Source organism: Puma concolor, chromosome E2 (genome assembly GCF_028749965.1).
Source record: "Puma concolor isolate L17-30 chromosome E2, mPumCon1.1.hap2, whole genome shotgun sequence".
In the NCBI taxonomy this organism is placed as follows: domain Eukaryota; kingdom Metazoa; phylum Chordata; class Mammalia; order Carnivora; family Felidae; genus Puma; species Puma concolor.
In genome coordinates this window covers 50299424-50316845 of record NC_141681.1, presented here as the reverse complement: position 1 = coordinate 50316845, position 17422 = coordinate 50299424, and the positions used below count along the sequence as shown (strand labels likewise).

At 51.2% G+C, this 17422-nt stretch overlaps 1 protein-coding gene across 1 annotated transcript; it reads right to left on the bottom strand.

Annotated features, from left to right (window-relative positions):
- Positions 1 to 336: 336 nt before the first annotated feature.
- Positions 337 to 15631, bottom strand: LOC147573640 (uncharacterized). The gene is made up of 9 exons (XM_086688537.1): positions 15577 to 15631; positions 13429 to 13530; positions 13017 to 13160; positions 9645 to 9788; positions 6206 to 6346; positions 4395 to 4526; positions 2747 to 2911; positions 2333 to 2479; positions 337 to 846 (listed from the first exon to the last, which is right to left on the bottom strand). The coding sequence occupies exons 1-9, from the start codon at positions 15629 to 15631 to the stop codon at positions 614 to 616; spliced, it is 1263 nt and encodes a 420-aa protein (XP_086544663.1). The 3' UTR covers positions 337 to 613.
- Positions 15632 to 17422: the final 1791 nt, after the last annotated feature.

Here is a 17422-nt window from a genome sequence, read left to right as displayed (position 1 = left end):
GAAACCCAAGCCACTTGGTATTGTGGGATGCGGTTCATTCAGATTTGGTTACAGAGGGGAGGCTGAACCCAGATAGAAGAGGGCCCCTGGTGGGGATAGAATGGGCTGCTCTACAAGCCTGGGAAGGGGGTGTATTTGCTCCTTAAGCCCATCTTGGCTGCCCAGGACTTTGCTAAACCCTAAAGAGGAAGACAGAAGGGGCTGTTTCCCAATGTTCAGGAAAACAGACACAGCCCTAGTCTAAGGGAATGGCCAGGTGTTGGAGACCCCCTAGTTTGAGGAAAGAGGCTTAGTCTTTGCACCCCCCCCCCCCATATGAAGATTGTGTGTCCGCAGAGGCCTCTCTAGTCTGAGGTCTGAGAAGTACAGCCTAGTAGGAGGGAGGAGCTACATCCTTTGGGACCCTGGTGTTAAGAAAGAGGACTTGCCTTGGGGAAGCCCTTAGTCTGAGGGAGGAGGCTCAGTCCTTCTGACTTTTCTCACCAGAAGCTTCCAGGCCTAGAAACGTGGAAGGGGAGGGGAGCCAGGGCGCCCTCTAGCGAGGTGGGAAGCAAGCGGGGTTGAGTGGCTGCGGGGCGAGGGTGGTGGAGGGTTAGAGTGGAGGCGGGACTGCTCAGGAGAGGGCCAGGAAGCCCAGGGCCACCAGCAGCACGGACCGGGCGAGGCGGAGGCCAGGCGGCGTGCCAGAGGAGCACTCGGATTCCAGGATGGCGCGCCGGGTGGTGCTGCAGTGGGGCTGGTGGGCCAGCCGGTGGCCGGGGAACGTCAGCAGCGCCTTGGCGGTGGCGGCGGAGACCCCGCACAGGTTTTGGGAGCCGCAGCCGCGCAGGGTCACGTTCTGGCCGCCTGCGGGGACGCGGGTGAGGACGCAGGTGAGGATGAGCGGGCAGGTGTTCTCCGTGCCCACGTGCGCCTGCCACCGCGAGCCACCCCGGCCACCCCCCTCCCGTCCCCGCACCCGGCCTTCCGGGCTCCCAGAATAAGCCCACTTCCCGGCAACTCCCTCCAGCCCCGTGGGATCTGCCTGCGTCGCCAGGGTTTCCTAAAAGACCAGACTGTCACATCCGACAGGACACATGGCAGCGGGCCAGCCCTGAGGGATGACAGACCCTCGGATCCATGTCTTTGGGGAAAACTCACCGGAAATGTTGGGATCCTCAACCTGGGGTCTGGTCACGGCTGTGCCTTTCATTGTTTTTTGTTTTTTGTTTTTTTAAATTATTTTAAGTTTATTTATTTATTTTGAGAGAGAAAGAGAGAGAGCGAGTGGGCATGCAGGCAGAGAGAGAGAGAGAGAGGAAGAGAGAGAGTCCCAAGCAGGCTCTGCACTGTCAGCACAGAGCCCGATGCAGGGCTGGAACCCACAAACTGTGAGATCATGACCTGAGCGGAAATCAAGGGTCCGCCGCTCAACTGCCTGAGCCCCCCAGGGGCCCCATTAAGTCTTTCTCTTTTAAAGAAATGTCTGGAGGGGCGCCCGGGTGGCTCGGTGGGTTGAGCATGGGACTTCGGCTCAGGTCATGAGCTCACGGTTCAGTGCGTGAGTGACACGTTAGCCTCCCAGCACAGTCTGTATTTTGTCTCAGGGTGCCCTGAACTGGAGTATATTTCCTCACAGAGAGCCATGATGGTCTTAGATTCACTGAAACGCCGTATATAGCACTTACTATCTCGAATTTTCAATCCAGTAGCCACTAGCCCCATATGGCTGTTGAGCGCTAGACATGTGGCCGGTTTGAACCGAAACGTGCTGTGAATATAAAATCCACACCAGATTCCAAAGGCTTAGTAGCCAAAAAAAAAAAAAAAAAAAAAAAGAATGTAACCTGTCTCATTTATAATTTCTTACATCGATCGCATAGCGTGTTGCAATGACAGCTGTTGAATACGGTGGGGCGCACAAAAAATATTACCAAATTAATGTCATCTCCGACTCGTTGCTTTTTAATGTGGCTACTCGGAAAATTTAAATGCTGCACGTGGCTTACCCCGTATTCCTTTTGGACAGCACTCATCCAGAAGTCTCATGGATTATCTTATTTAATTCCCACAACAGTCTTCTTTAAAAGTTTATTTATTTTTGAGAGAGAGAGCTCGTACGTGCGGCCCGGAGGATCCCAAGCAGGCTCCCGCTGACAGCAGCGAGCCCGAGGAGGGGCTCCCACCCACGAGCTGAGCGGTGAGAGCATGAGCCGAGCCACCCAGGCGCCCCTAATTCCCACAGCCGTCCTATAAGTTAGAGACCCCAAACCCAAGCAATGCCCGAATCCAAAACCTGTGCACTCAGGCTTACTCACGGGCACACGCATGCACGTACACACGTGTATATTACCTTCTATAGACAGCAGGTCCAGCTGGACACACTCAGTCTCCCCGACGGGACACTGCACATAGAAGGAGGAATTGCAGGACCCCGGGTGGCCGTTAGGACATGTAGGACACAGGAACCCGCTCAGGGGGTGTGAGGCTGGCACCCCTTCTGTAAAGGGGAGGCTGACAGTCAGGACCTCTCAGGACCTCCAGGACCCTCTGTGCACTTAGGCTCTCCCGCAGGGGAATGACCTTATTGACATTTGCCCAATTAGCTGGGGTCAGGGTGACTTCAGGCAGCCCGGCTGTGGAACTGGGCGGGTGGGGCGGGGGCTCCCGCCTGCCTGCCTTCCTCGACTCAGGACAAACTCTCCTCCAGAGCACCCCACCACTTCCGTGGCCACCCCCTGATGGCTTTCCGGTGGCGGCGGCATACCGGGAGGAGTGAGTGCTTGGCAGTTGCCTTGGCAACAGGTGGAGTTGATCTGGAAGCCAAAGTCCACGCTGGAGGTGAAGGCAGAGACAGAGCTGCCAAATAGGCAGTCCCTGAGGGCCACACAGGAGCCGCTTCTCCAGACGACAGAGTCACCTTTCCCTAAGGCTGAGAGATGTGGGGGGCAGGCTTACGGGAAAGGCAACCATAAGCCACCCCCTCACTGGAAGCTCCCAAATCCCTCTGGGTGCCATTGTTGGCATTCACTTCGCCTGACGGTCCGCCCTAATACACTCAAAGCCTGTCACCGGTCATCAAGACACATGGCTCAAAAGCCTTCCTTCCTCTGCCTTGTCCAGTTAGGGCTCCAATGAACAGGACGTCTCTGTACCTGTGATGTCTCCCAACCTGTCTATGAGAACCTCGAGGGCTTAGCCAGAAAGTTCTCAAGGATCCTAGAACTGTTCACGCGGTACACTACCCTTACCAACCCCACTTACGTAGCTAAAAGACAGAGAAAAGCAGGTTTCCAGTTCAATGCCCCTTCCCAATGACGGAAGGGTCTAGTTTTTCCCTTTATGGGGCAGACGGACAGGGGCCTTAGCAGGCTCCTTGCCCAGAATGTTGACATAGAAACCAAGATGGCTGCAACGGTCTCTCCCACCCCACATGCATCTCTGTATCTTCACTTACCACTCCCACATCAAGAGGTGGAATCCGTTTCCTCACCCCTTAACCTGGAGCTGGCCTTGTGACTTGCTCTGATCAATAGACCCGTGGCAGGAGCGACACTGTGTCAGTTCTGGGCTCCTCTCTTACGAAGCCCGTGGCTTCTACCTCTTCCTTCTCGGAAGCCAGCCACCATATTGGAAAGAGGCTCAGCAAGGCTACTGACTGATGACAGACCACACGGACAGAGGCCCCGGAAAGCAGGAGGCCGTACTGAACATTCCAGCCCCAGCCGGGTTCCCAGCGGAATGCAGCCACAGGGGGAACCTCACCCCTTGGAGGAGGAGACCTGCCCAGCTGGGCCTCGTCAACCCACAGAATAGTGAGAAGTAATAAATCATGGTTTTTTGTAGCCACAACGCGTTTTTTTTCATTGCGCCCTCCCCACCCCCCCAAAAAAAACCCACATAATAAAAAATGTACCCTCCTAGGCCTTTGTAAGTGTACTCTGAGTGGTATTAACTATATTTACATTGTTAGGTAACAGGTCTCTAGAACGCTTTCATTTTGCAATCCTAAATTACTTAAAAATTTTTATTAATGTTTATGTATTTTTGAGACAGAGAGACAGGGACAGAGCATGAGCAGGGAAGAGACAGAGAGAGACAGAGACACAGAATCCAAAGCAGTCTCCAGGTTCTGAGCTGGAAGCACAGAGCCTGACACAGGGCTCGAACTCACGGAGCGTGAGATCATGACCTGAGCTGAAGTCAGACGCTTGACCCACTGAGCCACCCAGGCCCCCCCTGTGTGACATCACATCTTCAATTCACATACTCTGCTGCAACCAGCCTCTGTCCTCCACCACCGGGAAAAGGCCGCCATGGCCGGAGTCAGGGCGGCGAACACGGAGGGCAAGGAGAGATCTTGGTGAGCCTCGTTTCTGCCACCCCCACCCAATCCTGTCTCCGGGGACACTCACCTAGGATGCCTGCTGTCTGAAGGCAGTAGTTCCGATCTGCTGGGCAGAGGACAGGGTCACAACGATTGAGTCCTGAGCAGGTGACACAGACAGTGACCCTATCCGTGGTCAGAGACGTGTTTGCAGGGGGACCTAGGGAGAAAGGAAGATGAGCAGGCTGGAGAGCAACCTGTGCGTGTGTGTGTGTGTGTGTGCGTGTGTGTGTGTGTATTTCTGGGCACATCAGTGTATGTGCACCTCTATAACGATGTAGTTTGTGTGCCCAAGCCTGTTTCCCTGTGTACACATGGGGCTGTGTGTGCCTGTGTTGAACTCTGTTTGTTTTGGAACCGTCGGCAGAGGGTGGGGGCGTTTGTGTGTGGCATCCCTGTGTGAGAAGGTGTCTACATCTCTGCGTGAACAGAGCACATGTTTATGTGTATATACAAAAGGCTGACTTTGTGGGTCTGGATGTGTCTGTGTTCCCAGCAAGGTTTAGGGTGCTTGGATATATATTTGGAGTACAGATGTGAATGTCTGTGAATGTTAGAGTGTTTCGGCACGTCTGTGTATATTTTGTACTTTCGTATATTTGTGTGTTGGTGCCTGTCCATGCACACGGATCTGACAACTGACGAGCCCCCCTGCATGGATCTGTTACACGTCCAGAGGAACTGTATATGCAAAAATTCCATGTCTTGTGTTCCAGTTGTTGGCTAGCCTACTTAGTCCTTTCTCCTTCCATATTTTTTTTTAAAGTTTATTTATTTTTGAGAGAGAGAGAGAGATAGAAACAGAGCACAAGCAAGGGAGGGTCAGAGAGAGAGGGGGACACAGAATCTGAAGCAGGCTCCAGGCTCTGAGCTGTCAGCACAGAGCCCAACGATGCGGGGCTCGAACTCAGGAACCGTGAGATCATGACCTGAGCTGAAGTCGGATGCTCAACCGACTGAGCCATCCAGGCACCCCTCTCCTTCCATATTGTAAATTTTGAGCTCCTGGGTCTTTTTCTTTCCTCTATCGTGATCATTCATTGAACCCACTGTTTAATTTTTTAAAGTAAAACTCCCCCAGGGGCTCCTGGGTGGCTCAGTCAGTTCAGTGTCCGACTCTCGTTTCGGCTCAGGTCATGATCTCACGGTTGGTGGGAATGAGCCCTTCGTCGAGCTCCACACTGAGCGTGGAACCTGCTTAAGATTGAGCCTTCCACATCCCTGGAGCCGAGGGAAGGCCGCTCTACCCACATTTGAAAATTGCCTCTCTCCCCTCTGAAACGTCTGTGATTCTGTTCTGTTGTCTCGCTCAAAAAAAGCTGTTGCCCTGGTCAGTGCTATCTCAATTAGCATCTCTCTTTTCTGGAAGACAAAACTTATTGTCCTTGTTCTTTGTTAGGCCAGAAGAAGACTTTTGGCAAACCTGTCTTCTTACACAAGCAAGGAAGTGAAGGAAAGAAAGAAAGAAAGAGACTTCTTATTTCAACAGAGTTTGTATCTCTAATCTCATTTACATGACAGGATGCTTGTGTTTAGAAATGTGTGCTCCTCTGTACGTGTGTTTGGGGTGCTGGGATACAGATGGGGATGGTTGTGGATGTGATGTGTGGGTGTGTGCCAGTTGGATTTTCTGCTTCTAGGAGTGTTAACTGATTTGTGGGTGTGCACGCGCACGTGTGCACACACGCGCGTCTGTGAGCTTATAAGGGTAACTGCATTCCCTGAGAGCATATTGGGAGGGGGAGGGGATACCCTGGAAACACATAGGATTGGGAAGGGCATGTGGGATCTAGGAAGGGCAGAGAAAGTAGAATCTCAGGAAGTCAGAGTTCCAAGTACCTGGCAGGGTGGGTGTAACCACATAGTTGCATTCAGGCTGGCTGACGAGACGAAATCCAGACGCTTCTGGGCCCAGGGTGGTGTTCACTTGCAGGTGGCAGACATTTGGGGTAGCACAGCCCTTCAGGATTTGGGGACCCCCTGCAGAAACAGGGGGAAGCGGCAGGGGGAGACTCAAAGCCAGAGCCTTCCCACCTTACTGACTTTGTCTAGGTCTGAAAGTTCCCATCTCTGTTGACAGTTCTATATGATTCATTGTCAAATCTGCCTGGTCATTTCGTACAACCTTTTGATGCCTGCTCATTTTTGTGATTCTAATTTTATTCTTTCAGATATACCACATATGGTTACGTTCTGTAGCTGATCATTACAATAGCTCCTCGTGAGTCGAATCTCGTGTTTGTGGCTTTTGCTCTCACTCATGGTAGCTTGTTCCCTTGTGCATTTTGTGAGCTCTGATTGTGAGCTCATATTTGGTTGATGTTGATCTTGGGGGGGGCGGGGTATCCTGAGGGCTTTTCGGGTGGAGAGGATTTGCCTTTGCCTGTACTGAAAACTAGGAGGTACTGCCAACCTGGGATCATTTCAGTCTCCTTCCGAGGTTCCCGCTTATGTGGAGCACTAAGAGTCAGCTCCCCAGCCATGCCACGGACCCAAGACCTAGTCACCCAAAGCAGGGTGTCTTCAGCATTTGCTCTCAGGGCCACTCTGCCTTTTATGTTTGCTTACTGCTCTTGTTCTGAATTCCGCTCACATTTTTATTTTGTTTGGGGATCCTTGGAAATTTCCCTAACTTCCTATAAGCCCCCCAAAGCATGAAGAAATAATTTTGTACATCTAGTTCGTCTGTAAATAATGGCATACCAAGAGGGATGATAATGGGAACAGGCTATAAGGGGTGTATTGTCCATAGAACATTTATTTATTTATTTATTTATTTATTTATTTATTTATAATTGTTTATTTATTTTTGAGAAGGAGAGAGAGAGTGCAAGCAGGAGAGGGGCAGAGAGAGAGAGAGAGAGACACAGAATCCAAAGCAGGCTCCAGGCTCTGAGCTGTCAGCACAGAGCCCGATGCTGGGCTCGAACCCACGAACCGCGAGATCATGACCTGAGCTGAAGTTGGATGCTGGGTTGGATGCAGGAGCCCCTCTGTAGAGCACTTCAAAGCAATAATAAAACTAGGGGAGACTGGCCGGCTCAGTCTGTAGAGCATGGGACTCTTGATATTGGGGAGCTGAGTTTAACCTCCACAGTAGGCGTAGAGCTTACTTTAAAAAAAAATGGGGCACCTGGGTGGCTCAATTGGTTAAGCATCCGACTCGTGATTTCAACTCAGGTCATGATCTCACAGTTTGTGCGATCAAGCCTTGTGTTGGGCTCTGCACTGACAGTGCGGAGCCTGCTTGGAATTCTCTCTCCCTCTCTTTCTGCCCCCTCCCTCGCTCAAGCTCTCTCTCTCTCAAAATAAATAAATAAGCATTTAAAATAATAATAATTATTATTATTATAGTAAAACTGACTAAACATCAACCTGATTCTTTTTATCACCCTATTCCAGCATTTCCAAACAATGGCAGTAATAAAGTACCCCTCCCCCCAGGGTGGACCACTCCCACCACTCATGTCCCTCCTCCCTTACCTCACACCTTCCCAGTATACCACTGTTTGTAGCAGGAAGACCTTCCAGAGGTCCAGTCTACCAGGAGCAGAAGCCCGGACTCTTCCTTCCTGTCGCTTTGTTTGCCTAATAGTTAGACTATGTTCTATTCTAAGCCTTTTGCTCAAAAAGCCTCTGCTCCAACCGTTTGCAAACGCATAGGGGTGATTTTAAAATACGCCTGCAAATTCTTTGACACATCAAGAAGCGAGGGTACTAGGCTTCCTCCTCTTGAAACTGATGAGGGAAACAAAGGCAAGAGAAATGTAGCTTAAATTAAATCTCCTCACAGTTTGTAGCCCACTGATAGACACCTGAAACATGCCATGTGACTTTCCTCAAGGAACTCATGGCTGCCTTAGTGCCTTCATGTTTACATTTTATTAAAAGTAACCTTATCTTGGGGCGCCTGGGTTGCTCAGTCGGTTGAGCACTGACTTTGGCTCAGGTCATGATCTCACAGTTCATGAGTTCAAGCCTGGCATCGGGCTGTGTGCTGACAGCTCGGAGCCTGGAGCCTGCCTCAGATTCTGTGTCTCCCTCTCTCTCTGCTCCTCCCCTGCTCGTGCTCTGTCTCTGTCTCTCTCTGTCTCAAAAATAAATAATAATAAACATTAAAAAAAAAAAAAGTAACTTAATAGCAGCTAGCCCCTCAAGGTCCTGGAAGCCATGCTTCCAAATTCCTTAGAGACTTACTTTGCTTCTATACCCCTCCCTTCACAAACATAAAAATATAAAATCAGTCACCCCAGTGCAGCTCTTCCTGCCCACGGGTCCTGTCCCCGTGCTTTAATATAATCACCTTTTTGCACCAAAGACGTCTTAAGGATTCTTTCTTAGCCGTTTGCTCAAGGACCACATCAAAACCAGATGGATTTTGTGATTGTTTGAACCAACAAAGCATGGTAAAATGACATCATGTGACCTCCAAGGCTAGCTCATGTAAAAGTGGGCAGCTGCCATTTTGTTTGCTGGAATACTCGCCCTTAAAGTCTTCAGTCACCACGCAAAGGTGGTGGCAGCCATGATGTGGGGAAGCCCAATCTAACCAACGTGGAGCAACAACATAGAGAGGCCCTAAGATTACGTGAAGAGAGAGAGAGAGAGAGAGAGAGAGATGCCTAACTAGCCCCGGCCCCTGCCCTGTTTGCTGAGCTAGTCAGTACTGAGATCTTCAGCCAACATATAATGAGCCCTGAGGCGGCCATGCTGTGAGGAAGCCGAGTCTAACCAATGTGGAAAACCCACCCTGGAGAGGCCCAGAGTCTACGTGTGTGAGATGCTCAGCAAACCCCCAGTTGCCCAGTTCCAGCTCCGGCCACACTCTGACTGTGATCCCGTGAGAGACTCAGAACCATCCGGGTGGGCCTTCCACAATTCCCAACCCACAGAAACTGTAAGAGTTAACAAAATGGGGCACCTGGGTGGCTCAGTGGGTTAAGCATCTGGCTTTGGCTCAGGTCATGATGATCTCATGGCTCGTGAGTTCAAGCCCCATGTCGGGCTCTATGCTGTCAAAGTTGAGCCTGCTTCAAATCCTCTGTCCCCCCCCCCCCCGCCCCTCCCCTGCTCTCTCTGTCTCTCTCAAACATAAATAAACATTAAAAAAAAAGAGTTAATAAAATGATGGCTATTATTTTAAGCTGCTACATTTGTGAGCGATTTGCTAATAGCAACAGGTGACCAGAACACCATGCAAATGAACCTCAACACTTGTTTGTGCGTGTCGGAGGCAGGCCCACCACACAAGTGCCTCCAGAAGGGAAGGAACCCTTACCTCCATTCCACGTCCCGTTGAGGGTGAGACACATAGTCTGGTCCCCTTTGCAGTTCATGACCGAAAGGGAGTCACAGGAGGCTGACTCGTCCCCAGAACAGTAGGGACATTGCACTCCGTTGAGCTGGGCTTCAGATCCTGCCTCTGGGAGGAGTGGGTGTGGTTGGTGTGGGGTGAAGGCTGAGAAACACGCCCCCCCCACCCTCATTCCCCCACCAGCCCTCTGTTCCCACCACCACCCCCCAACCACAATCCAGAGCATTTCCTCCAAAGTGGGACCAGCCTGGTCTCAGCCACCTCCTTCCAAACCGTGAAGATATACTCTGAAGAGCAGCAGAGCCGAAGGTGGGGCCACCCCACACCGGTGCTTCGTCTTAAAACCTTCGGGCTAGATCCTGTGGGTTCCTTTACTCATTCCACAAACATTTCTTGAGCACCCACTGTGCCAGGCCACGTTCTGGAGATCCAGTCCTGACCGCACAGAGAAAAGCCCTCCCTTGAACCCACTTAATTCCAAAAGTGATTAAAAAGTAACCCTGAGGGGCGCCTGGGTGGCTCAGTCGGTTAGCTGTCTGACTCTGGCCCAGGTCATGATCTCACAGTTTGTGAGTTCAAGCCCTGCATGGGGTTCTGTGCTGACAGCTCAGAGCCGGGAGCCTGTTTCAGATCCTGTGTCTCCCTCTCTCTCTCTTCCCCTCCCCCACTCATTCTCTCTCCCTCTCTCTCTCTCAAAATTAAAATAAACTTAAAAAAAACTAATCCTGAAAAAAAGATTAATCCTGTTTTTTAGGTTTTAAGATACTGTGGTGTTCTAGCCTCCGGGCTCTTTACCATTTGATCAATTTCAGAGCTTTCTTAGAGGTCTGAAACATTTAAGAGGAAGCTGCTTAAGCAGATTTTTTTCCTGAGTCAAAGCTAAGCCATGACTCGTTCTAAATGTGATTTATGTTGCACTATTGGCAAATACTGAAAAGTAGACCAAAGAAAACATGACCACAGAACTGTGTTGGCTAATACATGGCCCCTGTGCACCTGTAGCTGTTGAGCTCTTGAAATGTGGCCAGTTCTGGGGCGCCTGGGTGGCGCAGTCGGTTAAGCGTCCGACTTCAGCCAGGTCACGATCTCGCGGTCCGGGAGTTCGAGCCCCGCGTCGGGCTCTGGGCTGATGGCTCGGAGCCTGGAACCTGTTTCCGATTCTGTGTCTCCCTCTCTCTCTGCCCCTCCCCCGTTCATGCTCTGTCTCTCTCTCTGTCCCAAAAATAAAATAAATAAACGTTGAAAAAAAAAAATTAAAAAAAAAAAAAAGAAATGTGGCCAGTTCCCCTCGTGCGCTGTTGGTGGGAACACAAACTGGGGCAGCCACTGTGGAAAACAGTATGGAGGTTCCTCAAAAAATTAAAAGTAGAAATACCATGTGATCCAGAGATTTGACTACTGGGTATTTACCCAAAGAAAACAAAAACGCTAATTTGAAAAGATAGTGGTACCCCTATGTTTATTGCAGCATTATTTACAAAGGTCAAGATACGGAGACAAGCCAAGTATCCATCCATAGATGAATGGATAAAGAGGGTGTGGCATATATATATGGTTAACAAAGGGGAAATGGGGGTGCCTGGGTGGCTCAGTCAGTTGGGCAACCGACTCTTGATCTTGGCTCAGGTCATGATCACAGGGTCATGGGATCAAGGCCCACATTGGGCTGTGTGCTAAGCCCGGAGCCTGCTTGGGATTCTCTCTCTCTCTCTCTCTCTCTCTCTCTCCATCTTCCCCTCTCCCCAGCTTGTGCTCTCTCTCTCCCTCTCTAAAACAAAAAATATATAAATAAATAATAAATAAATTTTTAAAAGGGGGGGTGGGTGGAGGGTGGACAAAATGGGTGAAGGGGAGTGGGAGATTAAAAAAAAAAGAAACGGGGGCGCCTGGGTGGCTCAGTCGGTTGACCGTCCGGCTTCGGCTCAGGTCATGATCTCTTGGTTTGTGGGTTCATGCCCTGTGTCAGACTCTGTACTGACAGCTCAGAGCCTGCAGCTTGCTTCAGATTCTGTCTCCCTCTCTCGGCCCCTCCCCTATTCGCACTCTGTCTCTCTCTCTCAAAAATAGATAAACGTTAAAAAAAAATGTGGTAGGTTCCCTTTGAGATGTGCTGTGAGTATAAAATAACCCTAGATTTCAGAAGCTTAGTTTGAAAAAATAAAATACCTCATCAATAATTTTATATTGATTATGTAAAATCAATATGCTTTTTAAATTTTTATTTATTTTTGAGAGAGAGAGCAAGTCGGGAAGAGAGAGAGAGAGAGAGAGAGAGAGACAGAATCCGAAGCCAGCTCCAGGCTCCGAGCTGTCCGCACAGAGCCCGACGCAAGGCTCGAACTCATGAACCATGAGATCATGACCTGAGCCAAAGTCAGATGCTTAACTGACTGAGCCACCCAGGCCCCCCGTGATTTTTAAAATTCAAAAATCGTTACATGTCGAAATAATATTTTAGACATGTTACCTTAAATGAGATACATTATTAGAATTAATTTTGCCTGGTTTCTTGCACTTTTTCACGTGGCTACTAGCAAAGCTTTCATTCCATCTGTGGTTCCCATTACATTTCTCCTGGGGCTGCTATAGATTGCCCACCAGCAGACAATTACTCCAAGTATTTCAAGACAGTCCCTTTGATCTTTCTCTACACACAGGAATGTTTGTTTAACACAGTTATAATCATAATTGGCATTTACAGGCTGAATGGCGTGCCCACCTCTCAGCTTGGGACGGGCTGTTTTATTTGGGGAGAAGTAACAATTTTTAGGAGGAGTCAAACCCCAGTTGTTTGAAAGTCTGGCTCGTAGCCCCCGAGGTGGAGCTGTCCGGGGTCTCCCCGTGGCTACACCTGCCAAATACAAATTCCTTCTTTGGAAAAATAACCAAGCAACAAAGTGATCTTTATCACTGCTCAGAGCCAGGTCTGGAGGAAGGCCAGCGAGGAGGCGCTCACTCTCAAGGGCGCACAAGTGCAGAGTCAGCGCCCGGAAGTAAATGCCTCCTTAAAATTCGCACCCTGGGGCCTCGCTGGCCTCACCCTAGAACCGGGCCCATCGCTACCTGTACATTTCTTGCTCTGCTTGGCTAACCCTCAAGGGGAGCTTCTCTCCTAAGGAGAAATAAAATTCTGGGGCTCCTCTCCAGCCGCCCGATAACTCAGTGAGTACAACTACAATTTCCGTAGTGCCTGCTACCTGCCAGCCTTGTGCTCCAAAGCACCCCCTGCAAAGCCTCTTTCACACCCATTTGGTCAGCCAGGCAGAGCTGGCAAGCAAGGCCAAGTCCCCACAACACCCCACCTGGCGGCCCGACCCCCAAGTGCTGCCAACAAACCTTGTCTGGCGGCCCTGCCGCAGCCGTTTACACAGCAGTCTGTGCTGACCCAGAGGCTCGAGTGGGGGCCGTAGGTCAGGGTGTAGACACCTTCCCGGCATTCCGAGACTACACACGACCCGTTCCTGATGAGGGTCCCATTTTCTAGGGATAGACATTGAGGAGGGGGAGATTAGGGACTCTCACCGCCCTCCCCGGACCTCTGTTCCCCTCTGTAGCAATCCCCAGAGGTCAGTCTGGGACCTCAGCTGGGATTGAAGCCACCCCAGCCCCCCTTCCCCAGCAGCACCGAGCTGAGCGAGTCAAAACTTTGCGACCTTCAGTCCCAGGGTGGTTCTTCCACGCCCCTCTCCCCCACCCCGTGCCCACCCGCTTTGTTGGGCCTCCGCCCAGCCCCCGTCTGGTCCCCCACCCAGCTGCATCTGGCCAAACACGCAGGCTTCCTTGGTGGGAGGACAGGTCATCTCGGTGCAGTTTCCCAGCAAAGAGCAGACTGGACACGTCTTGGAGGTCCCTGCGGGGAGAGAGGAGTGATCAGACCCTGTAATTTGAGGAGAGAACACAGGCGTGTGCACACACACAGGGTTCACAAATAGAATCAAGGGCGGGGGGCGCCTGGATGGTTCAGCAGGCTAAGCGTCCGACTCTGGACTTCAGCTCAGGTCGTGACCTCGCAGCTCATGGGTTCGAGCCCCATGCTGGACTCCGTGCTGACCATGCAAAGCCTGCTTGCGATTCTCTCTCCCCTCTCTCTCTGCCGCTTGCTCACTCTCTCTCTCTCTCTCTCTCTCTCTCTCTTAAAACTAAATAAACTTTTGGTGTGCCTGGGTGGCTCAGTCGGTGAAGCGTCCGACTTCAGCCAGGTCACAATCTCGCGGTCCGTGAGTTCGAGCCCCGCGTCGGGCTCTGGGCTGATGGCTCAGATTCTGGAGCCTGTTTCTGATTCTGTGCCTCCCTCTCTCTCTGCCCCTCCCCCGTTCATTCTCTGTCTCTGTCTGTCTCAAAAATAAATAAACGTTAAAAAAAATTTATAAAAAAAAAAACAACTAAATAAACTTTCAAAAAATTGGATTAAGGGCTGGGGGGCAGGGCGCAGGGAACGGCTGTTGGGAGATCAAGGAACATTTTCCCGGAGGGTGTGTAACTGGCATTCAGGGCGGCAAAACGGCAAAAAGTTTGGAGGCAGAAATCAGCATCTCCAAGCTGAAGATGCTATTGATCCCCATCTGATCTACCGGTTCTCGCCAGGCAACTCTCCCCAAACACCTCCATCGGGAGCCCACAGTTGAACGTATAAAAGTAGAATGTCCCATAGGGCGCCTGGGTGGCTCCGCCGGTTAAGCATCCAACTGGTTTCGGCTCAGGTCGTGCTCTCACGGTTCGTGAGTTCAAGCCTCAAATCAGGCTCCACACTGATAGTGTGGACTTGGGATTCTCTCTCTCCCTCTCTCTCTCTCTGCCGTTCCCCACTCATTCTCTCTCTCTCTGTCTCACTCTCAAAATAAATAAATAAACTTTAAAGAAAAAAAAATTTTTTTAATGGAATGTCCCTTCTTAGTGTAGGCTGGGGAGAATTGTATCCATCCAGGAAGCTGTCTTCTTCTTCTTCTTCTTCTTCTTCTTCTTCTTCTTTTTTAATGTTTATTTATTCTTGAAAGAGAGAGAGACAGAGCACGAGCAGGGGAGGGGCACAGAGAAGGAGACACAGAATCTGAAGCAGGTTCCAGACTCCGAGCTGTCAGCACACAGCCCGACTCGGGGCTCAGACTCAGGAGCTTCAAGATCATGACCTGAGCCGAAGTCGGACACTTAACCGACTGAGCCACCCAGGCGCCCCATGGCAGCCTTCTTCTTCACTTGCAGAGAGGCACCTGGGGCTCTTCCGAGAATCCACAGGCTCGAAGTAGCCCGGTCTGAAGACTGCAAACCGTGCCTCATACCTGCCTCTTATACATGAATAGGAGAGGAGACAGAACACAGATGGGTTTAGAGTCTCACTCGGGGTCACACAGTGCGATCCTGGCTAAGTGCTGGGCCACTTAATCCCCAACCTGGGCCCAAGGTGCAGGTTTAGAACCAAAGAGGAGACAGGCAGGCAAGATAAAGGAATAATAATAACTGCTCCTGGGGCGCCTGGGCGGCTCAGGAGGTTGAGTATCTGACTCTCGGTTTCCACCCAGGTCATGATCTCACAGTTTGTGGTTTCGAGTCCCACGTCAGGCTCTGCGCTGACAGTGTGGAGCCTGCTTGGGATTCTCTCCCTCTCTCTCTGCCCCTCCCCATTCTCAAAATAAATAAAAAAAAAAAAAAGAAAGAAAAAAGAGAATTAAGGTCACAAAGCTAAGAACGGGCAGAGCCAAGATGTGAACGCTGGCAGGCTGGGTCCAGAACTATGTTCTCAAACACAGTTCAGCTGCCTCTGCTAGACAGAAAGCTGAGGGAGAGAGGGAGCCGGACCCCAGAGTCTGAAGCTGGATTCCCACCCCGCATGTGAACACGGACTGTCTCTCTCGCTCTTTCTCTCGTTCCTGCTCTCAGGGACCACACGTAAAGTGCCTACCGGCTGGGGTGGCCAGCGCTCCCAAGAGCGCCAGACTGGTGAGGAGCTGGAGCATGATCCAGGCTGGAGGGGAGGAAGCAGGACACAGGTGACCTGGCCTTTTATGCAAGGGCTAGACTGGCAGACCTAGAAGAGAGAGAGCAAACAGGTGAGGGAGATAGCGGCCCCACCCTCCATCCTGGCCACTGGGACACCTGGCAGTGGGGGGGGGGGGGGGCAGGCAGGGGCGTTAGGGAGGAGCATGGAGATGGGGAAACTGAGTCCTGAGAGGCAAGAGGGAGAAAAAGTCATGAGGCCAAAGAAAGAAGGGCAGGCTGGCATTACCATTGCTATTACGAACGCGTTCCTGATCATTCCATAGAGACGTTAGCTCACTGAATCCCTACCATAGTCTGCAAGCCATTACCCTTAATCCTAGAAGGGATACAGTATTCCGATATTTGACCGTCTATCGGTACAGGTCAGCCTCTGTGACAGTAACCACGAGGCCTGCTGGCCTCCACAGACCTGGTGTTGCTAGAACATGGGGGTGCCCGGGAGGACCCGGGCATGCCACAGGGGCGCTCGGGGTCTCGGGACAGCTAGCAGATTTCTACCAACCAAATCTGGAAGTATTTCCATAGTTTGACGGCTGGTACAGTTTAAATGAGCCCCGAATTTCCCGCATTTTATAGGGAAAGAAACTAAGTCTCAGAGCCATTAAGGCCCTTCTCCAGAGACACCAAGCGAGGACATTGGCATAACCAGGATCTGAACACAGGCCTCTCTGACCTGACTGTTGAGCCTCACAGAGAGGGAAGAGGGAAGACAGCCCTCCACCCTCACCTAGAAAATGGCCTGCCTCAGCCGGATGAGGCCTGCATTTCTCTTCTGCCCCTGCCTCTGACTGGGCAGCCTTGATTTGCACATCTGTTTAATGGGAATAAGGTCGATCTCAAGGACCCCACAAGAGGCCCGCAGCCCCAATGCTTGGTCTCCGTCAGAGTCACCTCTTCATTGCCTCGCCTCCCCACCTGCCTCTCCTTTGACTTATATCTCTGGGGATATCCCATCCTTGGTTTCAGTCCTCATTGCGTCCGTCCACTAAATTGGCACACTCCACCCTCTCCTGCTGACGCTGGGCACATGGTGACCGTGTTCCCATTGGGAGGATTCTGCTCGCGATGTTCCGGCTCTAAGGAAAGCACACACGCTTCCAGAAGAGCATGAGCACTTTGGATCCAGATCGCCTGGGTTCAAGTTCCCGTCCTGCCGCTTCAAGCTCAGTGGCCTCGGGCAAGTCACGTCACCTGCTAGGGCCTCAGTTCCTCTTTCTCAGATGAGGACAGGAGAGGGGCACTTGGGTGGCTCAGTCCATTGGGCACCTGACTCTTGATCTCGGCTCAGGTCATGATCTCATTGTTTGTGGGATTGAGCCCCAGGTCAAGCTCTGCGCTGACAGCTCGGAGCCTGTTTGGGATTCTCTCTCTCTCTCCCTCTCTCTCTGCTCCTCCCCTGCTCACACTCCCTCTCTCTTTCAAAATAAATAAATAAATATTAAAAAAAAAAAAAGGAGAGGAGGGGGACCTATGTCAAGGCCTGCCATGAAGGATTAAATGAGTCAATGTATGTAGAACACTGAGGACAGTAAGCACTGTGTATTGTCATCATCATTTAGCAGTGTGCCCTACAAGGCTGGGGCTGGCCTCTCCCCTTGGCTCAGAGGAGAGATCCCAAACAAGAAAAAGAGCCAGTCCAAGGTCAGCCGCAGGCCTGTTGGGCTCCCCAGAGTCCAGGTGGGGCCCTCAATCAGCAGGTATAATCAAGGAGCTTGAGGGGCGCCTGGGTGGCTCAGTCGGTTCAGTGT